This window comes from Apteryx rowi, unplaced genomic scaffold (assembly GCF_003343035.1).
Source record: "Apteryx rowi isolate R43461 unplaced genomic scaffold, aptRow1 scaffold_448, whole genome shotgun sequence".
Taxonomy (NCBI): domain Eukaryota; kingdom Metazoa; phylum Chordata; class Aves; order Apterygiformes; family Apterygidae; genus Apteryx; species Apteryx rowi.
In genome coordinates, this window is record NW_020450703.1 from 226,744 (window position 1) to 252,319 (window position 25,576).

At 37.5% G+C, this 25,576-nt stretch overlaps 1 protein-coding gene across 1 annotated transcript in view; it reads right to left on the bottom strand.

The window, feature by feature from the left end:
- TULP4 (tubby like protein 4) overlaps positions 1–25,576 on the bottom strand; it is a 163,946-nt gene that overhangs the window by 49,590 nt on the left and 88,780 nt on the right. The window contains exons 4-5 of the mRNA XM_026077083.1: positions 8,672–8,800; positions 7,898–8,059 (exon numbers count right to left, since the gene is read on the bottom strand). Coding sequence (XP_025932868.1) covers positions 7,898–8,059; positions 8,672–8,800 — 291 coding nt within the window. The remainder of the gene's footprint in view (positions 1–7,897; positions 8,060–8,671; positions 8,801–25,576) is intronic.

Sequence of the window (25,576 nt, forward strand, 5' to 3'; positions counted from 1 at the left end):
TGAAATCTTCACAGGAGCTTCTGAGAAAACATGAACCATGATGCTATCTGCACACAAACATCCCCCATTTCTTAGCCCTCATGACTAGAGCAAATAGCACCATCTCGTCAGCTCTCTAAATATCTTGCCACTAGGGGCTGGATAAAGACCATTAAGGGAAAGATTAGGCAAGGCACAGATGAAGCTAGCGCAAAGAAGAAAGCACACTGCAGCATCACCTTGTTCCTTCAATCATCTTGCTCAATAATTGTGCATCCTCTGTTAGGGTTTCTGACAGAAAAAGCCCTGTCTGGGATAAACCCCAGAGAGAGATGCCAAGGTCCCTAAAGGCACAGATGAACCCCAGAGGCTCCAAGAAGAACTTATTTGGTCTCTAATCTTCTCAAAACAAGAGGCAAAGCCTACAGAATCCTCAGCTGAGTAATCAAATTTGTGGTGTAGTTGCTCATTGCTAGCAACTGAAAAAAAGGTACAGTGCACTGAACTATTTAACTCTTTTCGTCCTTCTTTTGGGAAGCTGTATTCTCAGCAGGATGATGCATGAACACCTACTTGAGACCAAAAGGCTAAGGAAAGATAATGTTAATGAAACTACATGTATACATCAGAAAAAAAGAGAAATCTATTATTTCAGAAATAGCTGCATAATGCAGCTTTAAAACAATATAATAAAAAGATACGGAGAGAAAGAAAGGCTAACTAGCACTTAAAATTCACATTACTTTTTCTCATAAAATCTGTCTGTCACTATTATGTGGCACCACAAAAATAAAGCCACCAAGCAAAGAACAAAGTGTTACTGGTTTCCAGCATGTATAAATATATTATACATCAAGAATAGTAAAGTCTCAGGGAAAGCATTTAAACATTTTAAGTATATATAAAAAAMCCCACATATTTTGTCTATAAAAGGATGCAATAGGATAGTAAACATTCGTAGAATTCTTAGCACAAGCAAGCAGAGATTATTAATTTTAATGGGAAGTCTACCAAAAAGGCCTGAAATGCTTCTAAGAATAGCCCAAAATATTAAGATAGTTAACCTGTGGTTTTGTTTATCTGTTTGCTTTATATAACAAACAGATTTATCTTGAAAGACAACTGAAGTCTCCTTCCCATGTCCTCTTTTTGCATTTTAATGGTACCATTCAATTATGCAGCATGTAATGTTAAAATCTTTATATGCAATTTAACCATTGTCTGCAGTCCTTGTGGCTTGAATAAACTGCCTAGTTAATTAATGACACTTCTTAAATGCTATAAAAAGCCTGCAGCCACTTTCTCCAGTAATTTGTGTAAATCATCCATCAATGAAAACAGGCCTTTCATTTCTTTCTCAAAGATTGTAATATCTTACACTGCAATTTTGAGTGGCTCTAAACATTGTAAATATGAGACCATTTAATAGTCACTCCACCCAGAATTGTTGGGGGAAAAGATGTATTTCTGTATGTTAAGACACAAAAATATAGATATTTCCTGGCATTTTAAAGGCTTCGTTATGTGAACTTAAAAGGCCCTTAGTAGGAACAAGGAATATTCTAATAAAGACCAAAATCATTGCTTAGACTCTCAAATTTTACAGTTTGTAGGTTTTTTCATTTCCTCCTTCCACCCTTTCCAACACTCAAAATAATTAAGGTAAATATTTCCCTATTCCATACTGTCCCAGTTGCCTGTTTGCAGCTCTCTTTCATCATTCTGTCAACTCATTAGAAGACTGTCTTCAAGATTTTTTTTCACACAGCTAGAAGTCTGAGCAAAAATCCATGGGACTACTGCAAAGTATCAACTGCCTGAATCAGATTTGTGCTACAGCACCTGATTAAAACCAAAATGGTAGGGTAAATGGAAGCACAAATTCCTTGTCCCAGAACACCAGCCAAAAGAGGATATAGGTGGGAAGATGACATCTGGGCACAAGTAGATGTAACATTTTCAAAGGTTTATAACTCCCTTATTTTTAAGCCATGTTCTGGAAGCTACGGTAAGGCCACCATTCCTTCTTTCAGCTTAAGAGGTGTTCAAACCAACTCTTTCTTCAAAAAGGGGGTAGCAACTGTGAACCATATACTACTGATGAAGATGAGATGATCCCGAAGTGGATTGTACTACAATGGCAACAGATTAATTAAATTCCCTGCAAGGACTAAAGCCACAACAAAACTCCTTATGGAAGCTGAGAGACAAGTTTGCAAAAAACCTGGTGCCACTTATAATCATTTGACAGTGCTTCTTGTTAATTAGCTGACACTTCTAGGCCCAAGGTTTGGAGCTGCTGTGCTTCTGGGGCTGCAGTGATTTGGGGAAAATACTGATCTGACTTAATTTCATACTGCAAAATTGTCACGATGAAAATTGATGTCTCATGAACCTCTATGGTAACCTGCATTCATCTTGCTGACATGGCCTCAGCATAGCCCCTGTTAGATCAGACAGACCAGCTAAAGGCAAGTTCAATCATCTAATCAAGATGTATTACCTTGGGGAATTTACTTTAGCTGGGGGGAGTATTTCTCTCCTTGTTTACAAAGAGGAGATAAATACAGAGAGTATGAAAACTATCAGCTGTAAAACAAAAAGAGGGTAATGACAAGAGTGTGTTAGACAGGACTAACAGTGAGAATGGAGTTGTTGATTTAACTTGTAAGGCCTCTGAAGTACGAATTGTGCATAGGTTCTTTCTCATTGCAGCGACTTGGTACAACACGGCATTGATACTAATATGGACATGTAAGACACCAACTGCTATATTAGTATACAGACCCCACCTGGTCCGGTGGCATCATTGGAACCAGAAAGCAGCGTTTTCCTCTCCCTCATGTTAAGCTCCTTTCTGGGTCCAGGATTCCATTTTGAAATTCAGGGTATTCAAGAGTGAATTTAGGAATTGAAGCTTGCCTCTGTCTCATCGCTGTCATGAAAAAACATGTTGAAGCTTCTGTGGTTGCTATGGGAGAAGGAATGCCAAGCACTGGAAGCAGGAGTGACTAACAGTGTAGAAACTGTCTTCCTGCACAGCTATTGCAAACTACAAAGGATAAAAAAAATTGCAAAAATACAGGCCTTCTGCACCCTGCATTTTGAGACAAATCATTTTCATTCACTTGCAAATAGTCAGTAAGCACTATTGGTCTCATAGGTTAATCAAAATGTCCTTTCACCTCTTTTCTTCCAATGTCTCTAAAGACCTTGCAGTACACACGATACCTGCTCCTAATGCTGTGCTTGTTCTCTACTCCACTGCGAGCAGAAYTTATATGCTTAGGCACAGAGAACAGCTTCAAACTAGGGGCCTATATTTACACTTTCTTTATACTAATGCACATTATATTGTGATGGAACCATATGACAGTTAACACATTGTACCTGGCAGGATGCAAATTAAATTATCTAACTGCTTGTATACTTATTTTCAAAGGAAACAGAAGAAAGTACACTGGTAAAGTTCACACATACCCATTATCTGTCATATCCAGGTCAAAGAGAACCCTGAAAAGTCCCTGAATTTCCACAACTAAAARGCTTAACACAGGAAAAGAGGAGGGAAAAATAGAAATGGGATCATACAACCATCAGAAAAGTCTAATAATTTTCACTAGCTGAGATGCAGGGAACAAATATAGATTAATAGCACCTCTTGGGATATTAGCTACAACAACAGAAAATGGCCTGTTTGAGGAATTAAAATGTATTTATTCATTCCCTCTCTTCCCTCTCTTGGAGAGTGATTTCCTTCCGATTCCCTTCTCGCACACAGAAACAGTGAGCAGAAACAGCCTGAGCGCAGTCCAGGGGGTTACACTGTATTGCCATCAGCAAGAGGATAATCAGGCCCCTCTACAGTTCTTATCTAGTTCTCTGACACTGCACCTTTCTTCTGCCATGAATAGAGATAAACCTCGTTATTAGGTAAAAACATAACAAATCCACGAAATCGACGAAGCTTTTCACAGTCCACTCTAACAGGGAGAAGGAGGGGTAAAGGGTGAGGCGGAGGGCAAGGGGAAGGCAGAGGATGCCTGAGGACAGCAGAAGTTGACAGAAAGATGTCACTAGATGCTGATCAAACCCACAGGAAGGAAGCTGAAGCACTGGAAAGATATTTTATATGATTTGTTGGCTTAGGGGAGAGCTTCAATTATTTATTGACATTGCTTCTATAATTATAAATAAACCATTAGGCTAGACAAAATTCAGGTTTTTCCGAGTTGGGAATTCATTCAGTCTACTTGGTATGTACACTCCCTCTTTGCCAACAAGCATGGTAAAACCTGATAGTCCTGTAGAACTGTCTCAAGACAGGGTACAGGACTCTCCTGTATCATCTAGCATTTCAAATTCATTTTTCATCCCTACATGGCCCCAGGTAATTCTTCTCACCAGAAAAAAATACTTGCATGACCCTGAGGAACCAGGTCTTATAGCTTCTTATAGCCCTGAGAAAATTGTTTCCAAAAAAAACCACCACCAACAACAAAGTCACATTCCTGAATGATCCCATCAGCCCAAGTTTAACACAAGTGTGGCACACGGCTCAAGACACAGAGGAGCCAGCCTTTCTATTGTGTGCATTTGTGTATTGTTCGCAAGAGTCCCTGGGATTACGGTGTTCTGCGCCTCAGCCAGGTGTGTGTAGGTAACAAAATATACATGTGCAGGAAACACCTAAAGTCCTCCATGTGCAGGAAAACAGATATACAGCGGAACTGACAAAATTAACTTCTAGTCCTTCACAACAAACATGTAGAATCACAATCAAAAGGCCTATGTAATGAATCAGCTAAAGAACTCACAGTTCAATGTACAGACTCAAGACCTAGGTGTGAACCACAGCAAAAATCTATCAGTGTCCTTCACTAGTAGCATCATCTCATGACATACGATGCTGAGAAAGAAAGCATTGCAGCAAACCAGATTGTATTAACTGTCCTATGACTCATAGTAGGTTTGGCCCCAGCATACAGTGCAGAACTCAAGATATCATGAAAACCCATCAGAGCCACAAATTATGAATCATATCATTCCCTTCCTAAAAGGAGATGCAGAACAAATATATCTACTATTAATAAAATCAGCCAATGACTCCCTCAAGGCAAAGTACATTCCAAATTATTTAAAACACTAAACCATATGTTGAACTTCAACAGACCAACACTCAACCCTGGCCATCTCTCCAACTATCATCTGTTTCTAAGCGCTCAAAAGAATTTGGGAAGTATTAACTATGGAGTTTCAGCCACAGATGGCATCAGCCACTATCTTGGATGTTTCACCTACAAGCTTACATCAGAGCACAGCAGGAAGACAAATGCAGGGGCCACACACACAGTCACAACCACAGACACAGTTAAGAGTTGGACTCTCTATTTGCAGTATTTGACACCAGTATTGACAGCTCAACTATATGACAAAATAAGATGGTTAGTAATACTGTAGCTCCAGTCATTCTTTTCCTCCAACAAAAAGACGATAGTAGGAAATTCTCCTCCTCTTGTGGGGGCTGCTACAGGGCAGCGGCAAGGAGCTGTGGGGTAAGCAATAGGCTACGGGTGTTGAACAGACACATGGGAGAAAAGATGGAAAATGAGAACTGGAAGAAAAGATGAGGATGAACATAGGAGAGGACAGAGCGAGAAAATTTAAAAAAATTAGAAATTGAGGTGAACAGATGTTATGCATGTGGAAGCTTCCCATTTGCAAAAGAACTGGGATTGAATTTCCTATTACCTCTCCCAAAAAATGAAATGGAATTCTTAAACTAATATCTGTGCTGGCATTTTAGACAGACTATATCAAACAAATTTTTACGAGGACAATAGAAAACTGATAGTGAACAATAAATTCTCACTGGAAATTTAACTTACAAAGCTAATTTTGTTAAATGTCATGGCAACATGGAATGTAATGTTTTTCAGGAATACTTTCAGAAGCAATTTTCATGGTGTCAGAGGGGTGACATAAAGAATATTATGAAAATATAAATTTAAATTTTGACATTTATCTTTCACTCACTGCACTGACAAGCAGATTAATTACATAATATGGAAGATGCTGAAAATACTTTAGAATAGTCTGATTTCATTTGCACAGATATAAATCTGGCTAACTACTGAAAAGAGAAAAATTAGACAAGCATGTAAGCTAGTGAGAGCATCCATTTCTGTATGTGCTTGTGTGTAATATATGCAATGTCCTTTTTCCCAAAAAATTATTTGTATTTTTATCATGAACTGTGAGCATAGTCTCTTGTCTTGTGCCTTCAAAGACAAATACACCTAAATAGGTATTAGAAGATCTCTTCTCTCCATCAGCTCTGGAGAACAGGAAGATTCATCAGCAGCTAGACATGCAAAACCCATGGTTTGGAGAGTTGTGCAGAGCAACATCAAGCCCATGCCTGGTTTTCGTCTCTATTTCAGTGAGTTTGTCAGCAGCAGAATCTCTTAACTCAAGCAAGTGATTTTCACACAACTGGAACTGGCCATTATGTTTGTATGTGCTTATCTGGACACTGAAGAAATATTTGTTTTCTGGAATAAACACTTATGAAGCGTCCAGATTAGAAAGTACAAACATACTGGCTAATTAGAATTAAAGGCAGTCAGTCCTCCCAAATGAAACACTCAAGTGAAGATATTTCCAAAGACAGCAGTGAACTACAAGTGCAAATCACACAAAGGGGATAGCCTCATGTTTAAAACACAGGAGTGAGAGCTATTAGATCTTGGTTTCCCTTCCTAGTTCTGCTCCTTGTCTTTTCCTCCTGATCTTGAGCAAATTATTTATTGTCAAGACTTAAATCTTCCCAGATTCAAAAAGAGGCAGTTAGACTCCCTGGCTTGAAAGAACAGCATTGTAATAATTAATTCATTATTCTTTGCAGAGCACTCTAGAATTATTAGAAGCTGCTGTAGAAATGCATATTATCTGTGCTATTATAGTCCACCTGCAATTCCCAAAATAACTCTGCATATATCTTGTATGGATTTATAGTATTCTAAACTAAAGTCAATGATACCTTGAGTCTTAGACCAGTACCTTTTTATGAAGGTGCAAAGTGAAGGCAGGAAAATAATCCAATCTTGAAAATAATACAATTTCTCTTTGCACTAGTCTACCCCCATCATTTCTTTCAGTACTATATTATACACACATTAACTATAATGACAGCAAGCATGTGGAAGAAAAGACCACTCAAGTAAGTTCAACAGCTGAATGGCAAAGGGCCATTGTAAATTCTGCAAATGAAAATCAATGGGCTAGCTCAAGCCGCACTATAAATGGCGACACGACCAACACTATATGCCTCATTAGAAAAGCAGCAAAGAAGAATTTTATAACTGTTTTTTCCAAAGCTCAACAAGTTTTGGATTCAGTGGTTTGAAAAATCACCTTTTCAAAATTATTTTGTTTGCATAAGGCTGAGAGAGATCTTACAGGTGTCTCTGACACTCAAAATCAATTCGATCCACTTGCTCATGTGATGGCAAACCTAACTGTATCTGTGAATTGGACTGCCTTTGCTGCAAGTGCAAATTGGGCAGCTGTATAGTGAAATGACTAGTCAGATATTTACTAGGCAGTGCTGTTATCTGCTCACCTGCATATTTTCAAGATAGCTGCCTCAACAAATTAGGGGTACAATTCCAGATTTCTGTCTCAAATTAATTTTGAAATGAGACTGAATGTGAATTGGGGTGAAAAGTGATGATAGGTAACTTGGTACATTAGCATATTTGTCTAATGACGGGCTGAATTAAATTTTCATTATCTGTGGGAACACTGGTTTTGAGGAAAACTGTTCTTACAAACAACTTATTTAATAATTTTTTAAGATATATATTCCATAGCATATCAATATGATACAATTAATAGCCTCTAAAAGCCCCATTACCTGTTGGTCATCGGGAGTCCATATACCACAGGTGATCTGACTCTCCAGGTTTATCTCTGAAGACCAGTGCCTTTGTCCACTGACTGAACCAACCAGCACAAATCCATCTCTATAGGAGATAAGTGCTTGAGTCCCATCATGGCTCCATGTAAAGTCACTCACCTTAACATTTTAAAGATAAGAAAATAGATATAATGGCCATATAGTAGTTTTCATTGTTTTAAGGCAGTATTGTACAGAACCAGATAGATCTACTGGCAGTTATCATCATCTACAGTTTAATCAATGCAAGAGATGATAAAACTTTCTTAAAAAATGCATTTTGTACACAAATGGATGGGAGTTAGAAAAGGGTTTAGAAATTTCATAAATTCAGTGTGCCCTCATGCACTGAAAAATAACACATTTCCAAAAAATATAGTCATTGGAATGCTGAATAGATATAATTGGGGAAAAAAGTATATTTTTGCAAAAACAATGGGTGATTTACTCTCACTTAATACTTAAAAAGAAAGCAAAAGAGGACTTCAATATCACAGAAGTTTTTTTGCCCACTGCAGAATTTTTAATATGCATTTGTGAAAGTCAAAACCAGTTAAAGTAACTATCCTTGTAAGTATCTTTGTGACACTTCTTGCCTACTCCTTTCAAAAAAGAAATGTTTTGTTTTCTTCTGTGCTTTCCTAAACATATACAGTACTGTTCATCTTCCTTTTCATTTTTTGTCTCTCAGGACTTGATCATTCTTGACTAAGAGAAAATATTCACACCAACCTGTGCCCCACGATCATTCACAAGCTCCACAGACCATCTGCCCTCATATTGTATCCAAACAAATATTCCTCCATCTGCATCGCAGGTTGCTAGTTTCTGAAATGGTTCATTCCATCTCACCAGCACAACCTAAAAAGATTAGGAACAAAAACAGCATTACCAAAACTGTATATAGTGCTAACAACGATTTTACAAAAATCAGTTAAATAATACTGCAAAACAAACAATGCCACATTTAAATTCTAAATAAGATCTACAAAATAGTGATTTTCAGCACAACATCAGGCAGCTCTCAAGAAACGGCTGAACTCATTTTATCATGATTGTCAGGCAATGCAGAATCTGTCACCATCCGGCCTTTTTGGAAGGCATCACACGCTCTTAACAGAAACATACTATACATTGCAATGTAGGACTTCATTATAGAAATAGCAAACCAAAAGCCCCATATAAATCATCCAACACATTTTCAAAAGATTTCCTTCATCATAACGTCAAAGACTATCAGACTCCTGGTCAAATTCTGAACTCTGCTGACTTCAAGTGAAGTTGAATGCACTGATATCAGATTGACTTTGAATACTCAAATCAACAGTGACATGAACAAAATTCTAGAGTCCCAAATTATTAAAATACAGAAATTTCACAGAAATCTTTGAGGGCAGAAGGAAAACATTATAAGCAGCTAGGTTGAAGTTGCACTCTGTGTCTTCCCTCCAAACAAGAATACCACAGACATTTCAAAATTGTCTTTAGATGTATTGAAATTCACATATATAGAGCCATCACTTCATCTACCCTGAGGCAAAATGCAACAACTATGTAACTGTATTTGCCAGTGACGCCTGACAGTATTATAAAAGAAATGAAGAAAGCACTATATGTAACACAAGGGTAATATTGTAAGATCTTGATCTTTGAAGACTGAGAGCAGCTATGGCTGACAATGACTCTAAACAGAGTTGAAGATACGCATCACCACTGAAAGTCAGACCTCTAATGCTTAGACAAACCCCAGACTGGACATCTCATAGATAAAACAGAATAATTTGCTAGAATAAACTGCTAGAGAAATACAGCAACAAAAGATAAAACTAATTGCTCAAATAATGTCGTGTTTTCTAACTAATACCATCAAAGGTGCTACAATCAGTCTTAAAATTGCCCTGTTTCCTCTGGCAAAGATTCAAGATGAGCATATGATTTTATAGATTAGACATAGCAGTTGACTTAATGATATAAATTATGGATAAAGTGACAACAGTTAAATTGATGCGACTTGTGTCTTTCCTATTTTAAATAGGATCCTTGTTAAAACTTGAAGATTAATTTTGATTCAAATTCTATACTACCCGTATTTTGTTTGAATTTGATAGAACATCCAAGGATACATTTAAATGTAAACAAGATTAATTAGATTCAAATTAGTAACTTCCAAAATCTCTGTCTGGTGAGCTACAAAGGTCAGAATACCAATAAGCTGGTGGCTTTAAGGGTTTATAATTACAGATGAGACAGTGATTTCATATGCCTTATGATAACATGTTCATAAAGAAGTAATTTTGTAAGAGCATTTGAAAATTTAACTTTTTCAAACACAGAGCAAATGTTATCATTTTATGAGGTCATTTTAAAGATGTTTGTCATTCACATTTAACATCTGACCACAGGTGCTGACTTCACAATTGCTTTAAGTGTCTCCAATTTCATTTTAGGACACTTAGCATACCTGAAGCAGACATAAAGAAAGGAAGGAGGACTGTCCTAAGCATTAAGATGGCTTTTGGCTTTAATGTTGGCTAAAATGTAAAATGTAGGAAAATATGCCCCATTGATACCACACTTAAATAATGCATAAGCTTTGCACTAGCTTGCTGTAAAGAGGAATTTTACTGCTAACTCACAAATCCAGACATCATTACTTTCACTAATGGCTTCAACTCACAGAGGCCCCATTTTTACTTCTGTTGTTTTTATGGTTCCCTACTTGCCAGCTTAGTGTCTTCACACAGCTACTCAGGACTAAACTGTTTTATCTTGTTTTGAAATACCATTTTTTATTGTTTAATTGTCAACTTCATTTGGGGGGATTGAATTTAATTAATAGCAAAGGTGCTAGAAATTCTCCACCAAAACTGACTACATTATTTTAATGGCATGAACACAGCAGAATTAGCAAAGAAGAAAACCTTTGAAACCACTTCTTCATGACAAATTAAGGCTTTTTCTTTACGACACTGCTGTAACTTTCACACTAGACATTAAAAATCATTAGGTTTGTACACAAATCATTTATTACTTTTTCGTTTGAAAAATCAAACCCAGACATTAATGCAGGTGTTCCCACTATATGCTAGGACTTTAAATAAGTCATCCCCATGCAGAAGAGAGATGTTAAAGCATCTGCATCCACCACAGTCTTAAATTTGGGTGAATAATGACAACAACACACTTTTATCTTTTGCTGTTTTTACTTCTCTAAAAGTACAGGGTTATTTATCAATGAAAGATACATTGTACGGAAAGCATCATGATTTTATAAGCATGTATGTTATTGTGTAAGAAAGCAGGCACAATTCACTAGGTGAAACAGAAAATACACAATTTCACAAACTGCTCAGGTTTCTGCTTCAAACTTTTGTTTCCCAGAAGGTTCTGAGCCCACTGATGCCAAACAAAAACCCAAGCAGAGACAAAAGCCCAGAATACAAGCACCATGGGGGTTGTCACATCCATCTCCAACTGAAGGGTGTGGAGTCCCAGTTTGAGAGCACTTCCCTGGAAGAGCAGCTCTGAAGATGCTGCTTTCCTTTCTCCCACAGAGTCCTACTACACAATGATGTTCACTTCTGCATCCTCAAGGGCTTTTATTAACGAGAAAAAAGGAACCTCAGGTAGAACCAACTCTTCATCTCCATCTCTTCTGGTAATAGTTAGGACATTTGCAGTCTAACGGACATTCGTCTCCATTACTCAGCATGGCAATGCTTTCCAATATATATGGGACTAATTGCCAAGCTCTGCTAGTGTTCACCAACTCAGCAGTGAAACCATACAGTGGCAAAGTAATGGCTCTGTAAGCACACCTTAATAATAAATCATGGAAAGCAGGTAGTGCAACTTATTACCAATAGATGTTTCTTTATAGCTCATGTTCCAGACTAAGTAAATTATTGAAACTCACATAAAATACAACCTTTTCTAGTCCTATTTTAGATCTCTGGTTATTCGTTTTAATTTTTTCTAATAAAAAAGACTCCTCTAGCAGAAATCTTTGAAAGAAGTGGTTAAGTACAAAACTGTAGCTTGATGTTAAGAGCATTTATAATGTCAAAAGCATGTTAATGCAAATAAAACATTTTTGTTTCAATTTGTTAAAATAATAATTTGAGGTTGAGAAAGGAAAATTCTGCAAAAATTTCAAATGCTTCAGCCTGGGGAATTTGAAATCAATTTAATGTTTTCCTCTCTGGAATTTTCATTTGTGAATTTTCTCCTGGAATTTTTATACATATATTACAAATGYTGAATGATTATTATAGATTTTTTTTAATATAGAACTAAGAACAAGAATCTGAAACACATAAAAAATGCATGTTTCTGAATTTTTCTTTCCAAACGAGACAGCTTTTGTGAAAAGATTATTTTTATTAAGGTTCATTTTCAACCAAACACTTTCATGGTAAAAATTCTGACCAGGTCTAGGGAGAACCAAGCCACCCACTCAGAACACGAAGGCACCTGCAGCCTCAGTCACACCCCCAGGCAGAATCCTCGCACTCAGGTAACTTCGATTTTTCCCATTCCTGGCCAATAAGACAATAGTTAGTGAAATCTTGGCTGGCCCCTGGAAGTCATGTGGTAAACTCGAATGGATTACAAACTTGATTATATCTGGAATTAGTAACTATCTTCATGCTTTTCTTATCATCTCGGATATCTTTATGCTATCTTCCTCTCAGCCTTCTCACAGTTACCTTCTTATCTCGTTGTCTTGGCTGGCCAGAGACAATTTGTTCTCCTCAACATAAAAAAACTTGATAATGTATTAAAAGAGAAGCCAATTAGGAAAGAGAAAATATTTTTAACTTAATTTGGGGGACTAACTTACGTGGATATGCTTCCTTACACAGTATTAAGTAAGTGAAAGACATCACTATTCTTATTAGAGGAAAAACAGGGAACGATGAATCATTCTGTTTCAGATATAATGAGAGGGCTGATCAAGTTGCCTAAGGATGCTGTATTTCCAATCTATCTAACACAAAAACAAAAAGCTTAATGATACAGCAAAATAAGGACTTCTAAAAAGCTCATTAAAAAAGATTGTACCCAATCTTGATCAAGGCATGCACTTTGAAAATACAAACCTGATGGGATTACACACCATCACTCCTTGAAGCTTGGAAACTTAGTTCGAAGAATTGAAAAGAAATTGTGGATTCTCCCATGTTCTCTGCTGTGAAGGTACCAGCTCACTATTCATCCTGGTTTGTACCAACCATTTCTGTTCCACTCAGAGCAATACTGGCCCTTACAGGGTCAGTGGAAAAGACAGTGGAAGCCGCTATTTCCTTATATGATTCCAGACCAGATTTCTGTTATTTCCCCTCTTTAGCTGTTTTCTTTCACACAGCTTGACCTCTCTACATGTACTTGAGCAACTCTCTTTAGATCACATTCTGTTTCTTCTCACTGCCCTTGAATTTCACTGCTCCTTTTTAATAAAACATGTAAATTTTAGTTTGTTAGTCTCCAAATTTCCCATTTTCTTCTCCTGCCCAAGAGCTTCTAAATAAAATACTGGGCTATTAATCTTCAAAATTCTACTTTAAAATGTCTACAGTTAACCATAAACAAAACTGTGCATTCACACATGAATGCACAATGTGTTATAGACTAATGTGTAGACTAATGCAATGTGTTATAGACAAATCAAGAATGAAAGAATTGATAACACTTTTGTAAGAGAAATGTTGTGCAAACAAACTGCAAACTATAGTTTAGGAACCATAGTTACTTGAACTCACTTCACAGATGCTATTTGGAAAAAGCTTTGTCATGTGGGAAAGGAAACATCTGTATTGTTCTAAGTAAAAAAGCAACAGAGAATATTTTTTTATGATTATACATTTAATTATGTTTTAAAATTTCCATTTTCATTTCATTCTATTCTGTCTAATGCTTTTTGGTCCATTACTACAAATAAGAAAACAAAGTCCAATCAACCTCTGGCCTGGGAGACTGTCAAATTTCTTAGAAAGACACTGGTTCTTAAAAAATAAGGTATATAATTGCTATAGCCGCGAGGGACAAACACCTAGAGAAAATAAATGGATAAATGGCAAAACCAATTAGTTCCTAGAATTCCATATCAAATTTAGAATGAGATGATAGATTTTATTACAGAAGGGGAACTACACTCACTGTAATTGCATTTCTTTCCATTTCTATTCTCCACTGATTTTACTGGAGAGCAGGCATATGCTATGAAAGATACAGGTGGTCTTCAACACTAATTTTCACTTACTAGCATTGACTATGGAGATCTGCTAATACATGGACTATTGCAGCAAAAGAGAATAGAGAATACTTGATGGAAAATATTCAATCACAGCACAGCTGGCTATACACAGAGAACCAAGTTCCTTTATCTGCCATGAGCACTTCTGAAACTACAAGTGAACTTTGAGGGTGCACAGGATTTGACACATTGTAGTCCATTAAGCATATAACAGCATTACACATTGAATGCAATTGCTGGCCTTTTTTTTTTCCTAATGAATCATACTGCATTTCTAGCACTATTGAGAGTGATGGTATGAATCAGCCTTCGAAGCAACGAAGGCAAAAGACCTGACTGTTTTGAACACAGAAATAGAGAAACTAATGAAGGTTACGTTGCATAATGCCTCTGATAGCAGAGCACGATTCAGTAATTTGAAGACTTCTTCCAGTCCTGTACTTTTAAGAAAGTACTTAAGTTGCACATCCAATAGAGATTTAAAACAAAACGCAAAATGCTGTAACTACAAAATGAATTATTAGTCATCTCTAACAAATTTTATAGATGTGACATTAATACACAGCAGAGAGATATAGCTGATAAAAGCAGAACAGAAATGGAACATCTTCAGCTTTTAAAAGAGTGAATTACTTAAAAGATGAAACAAAGCATTGAGAAAGGGAACTGGAAAAGGTATCTAGAACCAGGGTATCACCTATCTGCTGTACTGAGCAATCATATTATGCAATCACCCAGTAAGCAGATTGAGCTCCACTCATATTTACAAATATATAGAAATCATACACATAGTGCGTATAGTACATGCAACACACCAGCCCATACTATGATTTATTAATGGCAACAAAGATAAAGGGATGTGTAAGCATATATATCAAAGAGAAAAAGATGCGTGCACAGCAGGGAACAGAAACGAAACATAAGAGCAAAGGAATCAATCGATAACCACATTTGTTTGTTAATACGGTCCAGTGTGTCTATATACATAATATACATAGATCTATCTCTCCATACAGTGTGCGTATACATGTGTATATACATTACATACATATGTGTGTGTGTGCATGAACACACATCCCTATTAAATCCTTAAGTAAACTGTGCCAATTTTGTACATTTGTTGGCAGGAAGAAGTTTAACAATTTCAAGCAGATTTTTACAATTAAAATGGAAATCGGCAGTGACAATGGGTGCCCCAAATAAGCTGTAGAGTTGCAGTTAAGAAGTCACTTCTTCTCACTATACACTACCTATAACCAGTGCTTGGTTTGAAATGGGATTTCAAGACTACCTAGACTTCAGAATCCTACTGCTGACCCACAACCCACAACTGCAAACTGAACTGCCGCAACCAACTCTTTCAGACTTGTTTCCCAGAAGACCCCAGTCTGAAGCTTAATTCATAGGAGAGTGCTTCAATCTCCCCGAAATAAAAGTGGCTCTGTCGAACACAAAGATTTACTATTTATTGCCATTTAATAATCTATTAAAAAAATTTACCAAATATAATCAGCACCAGTATAAACATAAGCATTTCTGAAAGAGCAGCTCAATTTGGCCCTTCTAATTTTGACAATACTGAAGTGGTGCTGAAATCCTGCCTATGCTGAAAGAGAATCTCTAATTAATGCATAAGGGCTCTTAGTTATATAATAGTTATTAATCACACAAAGTAATAGCATTAAAACTATTTTCTAAATAATTCTGTTTATATAAATATTACAGTTCAATTTTGTTCTCTCCCGAAAGAAAACTTTTTAAATTCTGAACATTACATATGAACAGGAGAAATTATTTTTCAATTTACAGCCATTCCCAGGTTAAAAAAAAAAAAAAAGACAAAGACTGAAAAAGCTACATAATTAAGAAATACAGAAAAGGCTATTTAAAGTTAGCATTTTTCTTTTACACAATCACAAGGAGTAGTTCAAAATTCTACTTTGATTCAGTAATTCAGAATTCAGGTTTATCTAGATCCTTCCCATTTTGTACCCACATCAACAACTAGATGACTGAACTACGTTAGCATCTATTTTGAATTAAGGTAATAAAGAAAGCAAATCCACCTCAATAATCTTATTGTTAAATGCAAATGCTTCTCATAAGACCTTAAAATCTTGTTCTCCAGAACAAGTCTATTTTAAAATTAGAATCTGAAACTTGGGCAGTTTAGTGCAGTAAGCTCCTCATATTCAAAACTGACAATTAGATGCAATCCTTAAAGAAAGAATAAAGAAAAAATAAAAAGGGACAGGCAGATTAATTTTTAAAACAGACATGCAAATCTGAATAGCCCCCTACTTTACTGCTCTTATGACTACAAAGCCCAGTTTGAGTATCAAGCAACTGCATGCAAGTCCTTACCCCTTTTGTTAAATGGTACAACACGCTTACATGGTTTTTCTCAATCTCCTCTTCAGTTATGACCTTCACTTTTCCCATGATGTCAAGATGATTTTCTCAATTCAAACTAGTTCAGTTATACAGATGAGGAGCATTATATAAGCATTCTTCCTACTAATAATACTAGACAAAAAATTAGCAGATATGGTAGACAGCTAGTCTACTTCTCTTAGGGTGGCACTCTCACATCTTACTATCCCCCTTTTCTTATATTGCATTACCTAATGATACACTCACTGTCTTTCACGCACACACACAGCTTTGACTTTTTATTTCCAGAGACATTACACCACACTGTAAGTGCTCTGCTTTACCTACCTGTCAGTTTCCAAGCTACAATATGCATAAAGGAATTATTATTAAGAAGAAAACTACTACTATGAGTAACAAACATTGTGCTGCAGCTAAAGAACTGCAATTTAGAACAGTCAGTGTCTAGATATCTTGCTTTCTTTCCCCATCTTTCATAATTTTTGTTAAGCACATCAAAGTGAAGTCATGGTTCCTGCTGAAGAGTGCAGAAAAAGCTTCTCAAATGTCAGAACTGAGGCATTTGAAGAACAGTCATACAGATTGTTTCACGTTTTAGTCCATTAAGAAATCTACAGAAAGAATAAAACAATTTTCCTTAGAACCGATCAGAAGTGAGCTGTGCCTTAGATACATTTGCATATTTGGTTAAATGTGTGAGGGAAGGGGGAGATAGAACCAGAACTATATCAGTAGTCAAAGAGAGAATCTCTAAAAAGTGTTTAAAATTTATATAAAATCTTCCTTATGCCTCGAGAGAGTTCTGTGGGACAACCTGCACACAGAGCAGTTCATCCCACCCAGACATTTCTGCAGGAGAAAGGTACTGGGAATCCCTTTATTGACTTCAGAAAGAGTTTTCCTGAGCTCTTCAAAATCAGTTACGTGAAGTTCTGTAGCTTCCCGCAAAAGCAACGCGAGCAGAGGAAATTCATGTCGTCGCAGAATTAGGCCCTAATTTCACATTTCATATTACAGGGCATTCCTGGGAAGAGACTGAGGGAAAACTGCCAGTGCACATGTAACTATTACTGTGGTTAAATGATTTGTGAACAAGTTCTTTGAGACATAGGCTTTTCTTGATTGCCAGAAAAAAACCATCAAAATTCTCCACATTTCTTCAATCTCAATAATAAGAAAATTAACTTTCTTTCTGGAAGGACTGGAGTAGCCTCCAGATATCTAAGGGACGACAAGAATGTCCTTTAATAACCCTTACCGCTGCCGCTGGTGTTTGGAGAAACTGTTGGTGCTAGCAACAGGCGCTGATGGCGCTGCAGCTGCTCGCGGGCCCCGAGGGGCATGGCTGCTACCATGGGCAGCAGTTTCCACTGTGACTCTTACATGAAAGGTCTGCTGCCACTTTATCCAGGATTATACTTTTTACTTGGAGAGAGAAAAAAAAAATTACTCTGCCAGCAGCTGTCATCTTGTTTTTTCTCATCCTTGAAAAGGAGCTTCAATTTCTATAAATACTATTTAAACAAATATAACATTTATGTGGGAGGTAATATAACAACTACTGAGTACCTAGCTTTGAAAACACAAAAAGTTCCATGCAAGGACCAAATCTGAATAGCTTTTTTTTTTTTTAAACTGGAAATCTAATTTTATGATATAATATTATCAACAAGCTAAGTGTGACATCAATGTCAGCTGGAGACCTAACCTTGCTCTAACTGAAATCAGAGTAATGCTGGACATGCAATGAAGATGCTAACCTGTGTGTTGAAAGATGCACATCCAACGCTGTACTTTCCTGTGACCACAGGCTTCTCCGTAGCTTTTCACTTATCACTTATGCCTAAATTCTTCTGACTGAACTTTAAAGTGGCTCAACTGAGGTACCTAATCTAAGAGGTCAGCTGCCTTCAGCTACCTGTATTAGTAGAGAGAAAATCCTTAAAAGGCCATTCAGATTTTATGTGTGTGGTTTCAGTGAACTGCGCCATAAAGATTTAGGGCTTGGAGCAGGTATCATACAAAAATATACCGCAGAGCAACTACATTCCTAACACAAACACCTCAGGTTAAGAGTCTAAATGAATCTATACATTAGTATCTCTGCCCCTTAAGAATAGCTTCAGTAGGATAAAAACACTGGAATGGTGAATTGCTTTTCTCTCTTTTCCTTTCCTAAATAGAGAACATTGTTACAGTACTTTATAAATCCACTCTTCAGCTCATTCTTGAATACTACATGCAATTCTGGACACTCAGCTCAAAAAGGCTATGAGAGAACGACTAGAGATTCAGAAAAGAGCAAAGTAAATGATACAGGATATGGCTATTTCTTATATGCTAGTAGTTTTAAGTTAGCTAAGACTCTTGAAGAAGAAATGACTAAAGGTTTATAAACCATAAATAGCCTGGAAAAAAAAATATACAGATGGTGTTTCAAATTAGGGGGCATCAACTGAAACTAGTAGGAGGCAGATTTGATACAGACAAAAAGAGGTAGCTCTTCACACGACAGTGCTAAGCTGCTGCACTCCTTACTATGCAACACTGCAGACACTAAAACTTTACAGGAGCTGAAGAGGAAGATGGACAAGCTCATGGTCAAGAAATCTACTGGCCAATACTAAATATACAGAAAACATAACTGGCTTAGAAAATCCATAAAAGCCAAGCTGCTGGAAGCTAGGACAGTACTCACAGAAGTACCCTGCATGTTTATCCTATTTTTGCTCAGACTTAGGCATTCCCATTAGGCCACTACAGAGACAAGATCCTGCTCTAGACGGACTTGTGATCTGACTGGTACAGCTGCTTTGGGGTCCTGAGCTACAGGCCTTTACTACTGCCAATCTGATAAAACAGATAAATTGTATGGTCTAAAACTAATCATATATCTGCAAAACTGCCCATTTTGATAGTACTAATACTCAAGATGCTTTTTTTCCAACTGAATACTATTTATCTTTTCTTTTTGCTGTTTCTTTTTTAAAGCAGAAAGATAAATTTCTCAATTCCATTGCTTTTTTCACGTTCAAGTAACAATTTACTTGGCAAAAAGCATGGAATGAGGCTTTTAAGTTGCATCAAACTGAATTAATACATTCATGCTATGAGATGAAGGTAAAATGTGGTAGCTCTGTACCATTTTTTTCAAAATTCTTGCTCTCATTTTCTCCTCCCTTTCACGTTTCTTTTCATAATGTTCAGAGAGTGCTCCAGGTTGACAAGGACTCAAAGGGCTGTTCTGCTACAGAAGGAGAAAAGGCCAGGCAGAAGCAGTGCAAAGTTCCTGTCAGTTCATTTCAAATGGCCCTACAGTTCCCAGCAATAGCCGTCTGACCAAGCCCACCCGAGGTGACCACTCAGTGCTTGCTTGCTCGCTCACTGTCAAGAATGCCAGTATGTGAGCAGCTGGTACCCTTAGCGAGCGTTAGCATGGTTGCTCATCCACAGAGAAGAGCCTTGATGCTCCCAAATTAGTTGTTTATTTGCTTTGGAGATGAATGCTACATATGCCTATTTTTGAAAGGTATCTTAGGGTTGGCATCCAACCCCCAATGAAAAGCAGCATGACCTTTAAAGGCTCTAGGGGATGATTTTGGCAAATAGGCAACTGCAATAAAAACTTGTTTTGATAACTACTTTGGGGATAAAATGTATTTAGTGTGAGTAAGAAGCCTTTTTAAAAATACCTAGACTGTCAACATCTCACTGAATACACTTAAGAGCTTTGATAGTAAACTGCCAAAACGAGGGCTCGGAAAGGCTCTAAAGCTTTACCAATCTCCTTACATTCCATAAATCATACATTTCATTTTTAAGAAATACACCTACAAAGTGTATTAACCCCAATGTTGAAAGGATTTGCCACATCACCATTTCATGCATTCCCAGAACACAAGCTGTGCCACCTGAGCACCTACCTTGGAGGCAAGCATCCCCAATACTCCTCACAGATATCAAACAAGATAAGTTATGCTCCTAAGAATGAGGTAACTTACAGTGTCTATTCCAAAGAAAAAACAGCAATTACTTTTTCACTTAGGGATCACTGCATTTAATCATGGCCTCAAAAAATTAAAGCTGTAGGAGTCATTTTTAAGAAAATACAGAAATTGCCAATATCCAAAGTATATCCAATAAATATACTTGGACAGCTGAGCATCTCTGCCATGGCCTTTGTCAGAACTGGAAGTTGCATGTGAGAAATGGAAATGACAAGTGATATGAATATAATGAGACAATAAGACGTTTGGCTACCTTTTCACATTTGAGCAAATTTTTCAACTACTCTTTCAAGCACTGTTAAAGAAAGTAGGTGTAATCTGAGAAGAAGAATTAAGGCATGAAGTCAGTCCCCTCCATGCAGAAGAGGTCAGTGCAGTTCACTCTTTGAAGGGAGGCTTGCAGGGGCCTGTTTCTCCTCCCATCTCAGACAACAGAACTGCAGTGGTGAAGGATATGGTCTGCTTTTGACTCCCTTGCCTTCGCAAGGGTGCTAAAATCCCCAAAGCTCTTTCATAGAAAGGATACCTGTTTCCATGGAAAAATCTTCTTTAGAGCTATACCAGGCTCACTCCCTGTGAAAGACACTCCTTTACAACACGCACACAACTGCCACTGCCTTCTGGTAAGGGTCTTGCTCTCCTTAGGCCTTTCTGCAAGATACTTTTGTTTAATTGCCCATGTATACTTTCTAGAAGAGCACAGGCAAGCCCAAGTTCGTTGAAAATAAATCAAAACTGAATGTTGATAAGGATGAGCAAAGGATAAAATAGCACTTTCATCTCATTCCTTTTTAAAAAGTGAGATTTGGCTTTGCTTTAGTTTCTGTACAGATAAAAACACCACAATACAGAAAGGAGATACCACTGTTCTAGCTGAAGAAGAAAGCTGCTTTGCCTTAAGATGAAACTACATAGAGGAAGATGACAAAAAAATATATTTTTCTAGGCAATCACTGAAGAGCACCATTAAGAAAGGTCCACTGGTGTTAAAAATAAGACAAATGCAATAATAGTGCAGAGCTGGCAATTCCTTGGGTTCTAACATCCAGGGTCAAATACTTTCCCACAGAAAAAAAAAGAAATAAAAAGGCACCAGGTTAAAAATTCTATGGAATTTAGCCTACATTAAATTAAAAGTCTATAAACCCAGTGCTCATTTCACTAAGGTCCTATTTTACTGTTTTTACAATGTAACATTACAGCTCATATAAATTAGGTCTACTTTACAACCTTCACATTTACATTCACTTTTGGGCTGTATAAAAGAAGCTGAGTGTAAATCAATTTCAAGCTTTAAAAACAAAAACTAAATGACACTCACTGACTTCCCCCTCGCATCATCACTGCTTATTAATTCAGAGACCATGCACATTTTTATTAGAAGTTTCAAAAAGGGGGGAAAAAACATGGCCCACCCCACTCCATCACAGATTTTAGAAATTCTTTCTGTTTTTTTTCCCCCTGGGTAAAAACAGAGAAAAAATATTGGATGCAGAGACACAGACACTCTGTAGCAGAGCCTATGGCTTCTACTCCCTATCTTTTTAAAAACAGCAATCAAAGAAAAAATACTGTTTGAAACCACACATTATATGCAAAAGATGGATCACCAACTAATAACAAGGAAACAAAAGGAGATAGGATAACAAAAAACATTGTTTAAAACCATTCCTACTCAAACTGAAATAGCTCTACTCTCCTTTCACAACATCAGTTTGTTGGGAATTCCTACAGTTCATCTCTAATTTTGAGAACACTATCTTGATTGGGAATAGCCCAAGTGTAGTGAATTGCTGCAAAAAGTCAGAGAAAGGGACTATGACAGAGGCGTTCTCCCTAACACTATCTTCTCAGTTGGTGGGCAAACTTCCTGATAAAATGTTCATTTAATAGTGAAATAAAGTATTTTAACTATACACATGTATATATGCATGCACAACAACATTGTTCAAGAAAAAAAAAAAGTTGCCCTTCTAGGTAACTTTAAGGGAAACCAATAGAAATGTAATATATAGTGTTTTTCGTAGAACTGTGCGCATTAACACAGAAAAGCAAGCAACAAAACTCCTTCACCTTTCGGTGTTTATTCTCAGAAATAACAGAAAAATAATGGTGTCGCATGACACACAGTGAATATCTGTCCGTATCAAATGTACAAAGTCAGTCAGTAGCTCATAATTTTTCAACTGCCAGCTATTCAAATTCCTATCAGCATGGAAATTAAGTGACAAATTATTTCAGTTTCCTACCAGTACATCACCATCAGCATTTGTGGTGAAGATTTTATAACCAGAAGCCAGCCAATGATGTTCTTGATGTACCGTACCGGGTAGAATACAGCTTAGCTTGAACCTACATAACTGAAATGACTATAGTAATCCGCCAAATACATCTTACGTGGGACGTGATTGCACCACAACCTTTGTGCAAGCTGTCCTCACAGAGATGAACTTCCTCCATTAAGAACAGCAATAAAAATTTGATTCTGTCAGCAGTGTAAAAAGAAATGACCTTAAAATTCAGCTGCATGCATAAAAACAAGTGTTGTTTAAATGTGATTATTTCTCTGACAGCTACAACACTTCAACCTTAATGAACTTTTTCAAACACAAGGAAGCTAAAATATTCCAAACTTAAATAAGAGCATAGATCAGCATTTCAAATCGATTAACATTTCTCAGATGATAATAGCTGTGCACTAATCTAACTAAGGTGAGTTATAAGGCAAAATGGACATATATGGTATAGCTGGGCATTTCACTGCTCACCTGGGACTATCTGACCATCCCAAATACTCAAAGAAATAATAAACCATCATTACTCTTATCACGAAGTCCAAGCGTAAGACTTCTGTGTGAGTTGCATGCAATTGTAGAACATTTCTGGCCATCTGAGAAATATCAGTGACTGTAAATTAGTTACAGAAATTGAGAAAAGAAAGTATTTATGTAATTTTTATTTGACCGTTTGGACCACCTTTGCATGACCCACAGGGACAGTGTGTCCCTAATCTTTTTGTGAGAATGACCAAATTAAACCAAATTGCTTTGCAAATGTAGGACAGCTGCCTTAACTTCCACCAAGAGGCCACCTGAACCCCCTGCCAGCTGCATCAGAGTGGGCTCATTTATATGGTGCTCAGCTAGCAGCACTAGGGGCAGCTGTGAAGGTGCCAATATAACTGCTGAGACAGACATAGAAAAGGAAGAAGTGAAAAATGAAACATACTCTACTTTCGAGGCTAAAGATGCCAAAGAGGGAAGAGGAAGTAAAACAGGGACGACAAAAAGGGCAGAATAACGGCTCAGCACCAGAGCTTCTAAGGACAAAGATACGAGGAGAATCTAAATGACCAGCGGCTCCCTTCAGGGAAGGGAAACCTGAAAAGGGTAGAGCAAATGGGTGATAAGGGCCACAGAAATCAAATCGAGGAGAGACAAGGCTACTTTTAATTGCGTTGCAAGTCTTGCCCCCGATTCACTGCCCATCACTACATAACCCAGTAGCTCCAGTGAAGCAGCAATTTTGGCTCTGGTCAGCCACTTCATCAGAAAGCACAGCCTAAGGCCAGGCTGAGCACAGCCCGCAAGCTGCTAATGCAACCACCCTCCAGCATGGGAGCAGGCAAACTTCCCACAACTGCTATTACCCCTCCGATGCGTCTGAGTAACTCCCCTTTACGCGGGAAGGACAGAGACGTTTTTGTGCCACTCACAATTCACACAGCCGCTCAGGAAACAGGGATCTGCGCCCCTGAGACCTGGCTGAGCCGGAAGCATGGAAGTGCAAGTATGTTACAGAGAACCCTGGATTAATGATATACTAACTAGCTCAGGAAAAAATACCAATCTAGTGCTCAACGCAGGGTAGCTGATCTTCCCAAGAAGAAAGGCAAATTCACCTGTGACAGGTTCTGGGATACCTCTGTTGAAATTCCATCACAGCTGAGCTAGCCTGCTTGGGTTTCTCTATACAGCACTGTAGTGGCTGGTAATACAAAAATGCCACATATGAATGCAAGTTGGATCGCTACGAACACAGCAGATTAGGTGTTGTTTTCCTGTATAGCCACTCTCAGCGGAGCTCTGTTAATATCGGAGAAATAAACAGTGTAAATCAGTGGTACCCAAACTGTGGAGCTGAGGGGAGGCCGTGACAAGTGCCAGGCAGCCAGTCAACAGAACCATATTAAATGATAAAATTTACTAATTCTTCACTGTGTCCATTCATGAGGACCTGTACAAAAATGCTGAGAATCAACACTACCAAAAGTTCTCAATCATTAACACAGATGCCTTGAAGGAATACATATCCAGAATGAGCTAAAAAACAAGCAAAAAAGAGAAATGAAAGTAAGAGTCGCTTTCCAGAGACTAAAAGAAATGCAGAGAAAGGGAAGAAAACAGAAAAGGTGGGATGATGAGACAGAAATAGCATAAGACAAAAGCAAGTAATTACTCACTCAGTTTTTAGGGGAGTAAAACTGACTTAACCTTCTCTATTTTTATTTCAGTTGTCAACATCTTAAATATCTGTACTATTCTGAGTGCATAATTGTAGCTGGTTAAGGTTAAAACTGTGGTCTAGGCAGTTACAGATCATAATTTTCTTTTTTTTTTCCCCCCAAAGAAGTTGCTATACACTGTAAATCTGTTTGTGCAGTTCAAAAGCTGCCTTTTTGTCACTTAAACTCCTCCACGCACCATTTTGGGTTTGGGACTATTTGGTCCATTCCATTTTTTTTCTTGCAGTTTTCTGCTTCCTGCTAAGAGAAGTTCAGCATATTTTCTGTGCTTGTCCCCAGGCTTCTCCCTTTAAAACGATGCCATGGGAGAAGGTGAGAGACCTTCCCAGCTGCAGACCCAGCAGTAGTGATTTGAGTGGCCACACATCCCACAGCCAAGCAAAATCTTCTGTTAGGCCTTACTCTTAGAAAAGGAACTAGGTACCTGCTTTAAGATGCTTCCCTCTTCCGTGCCT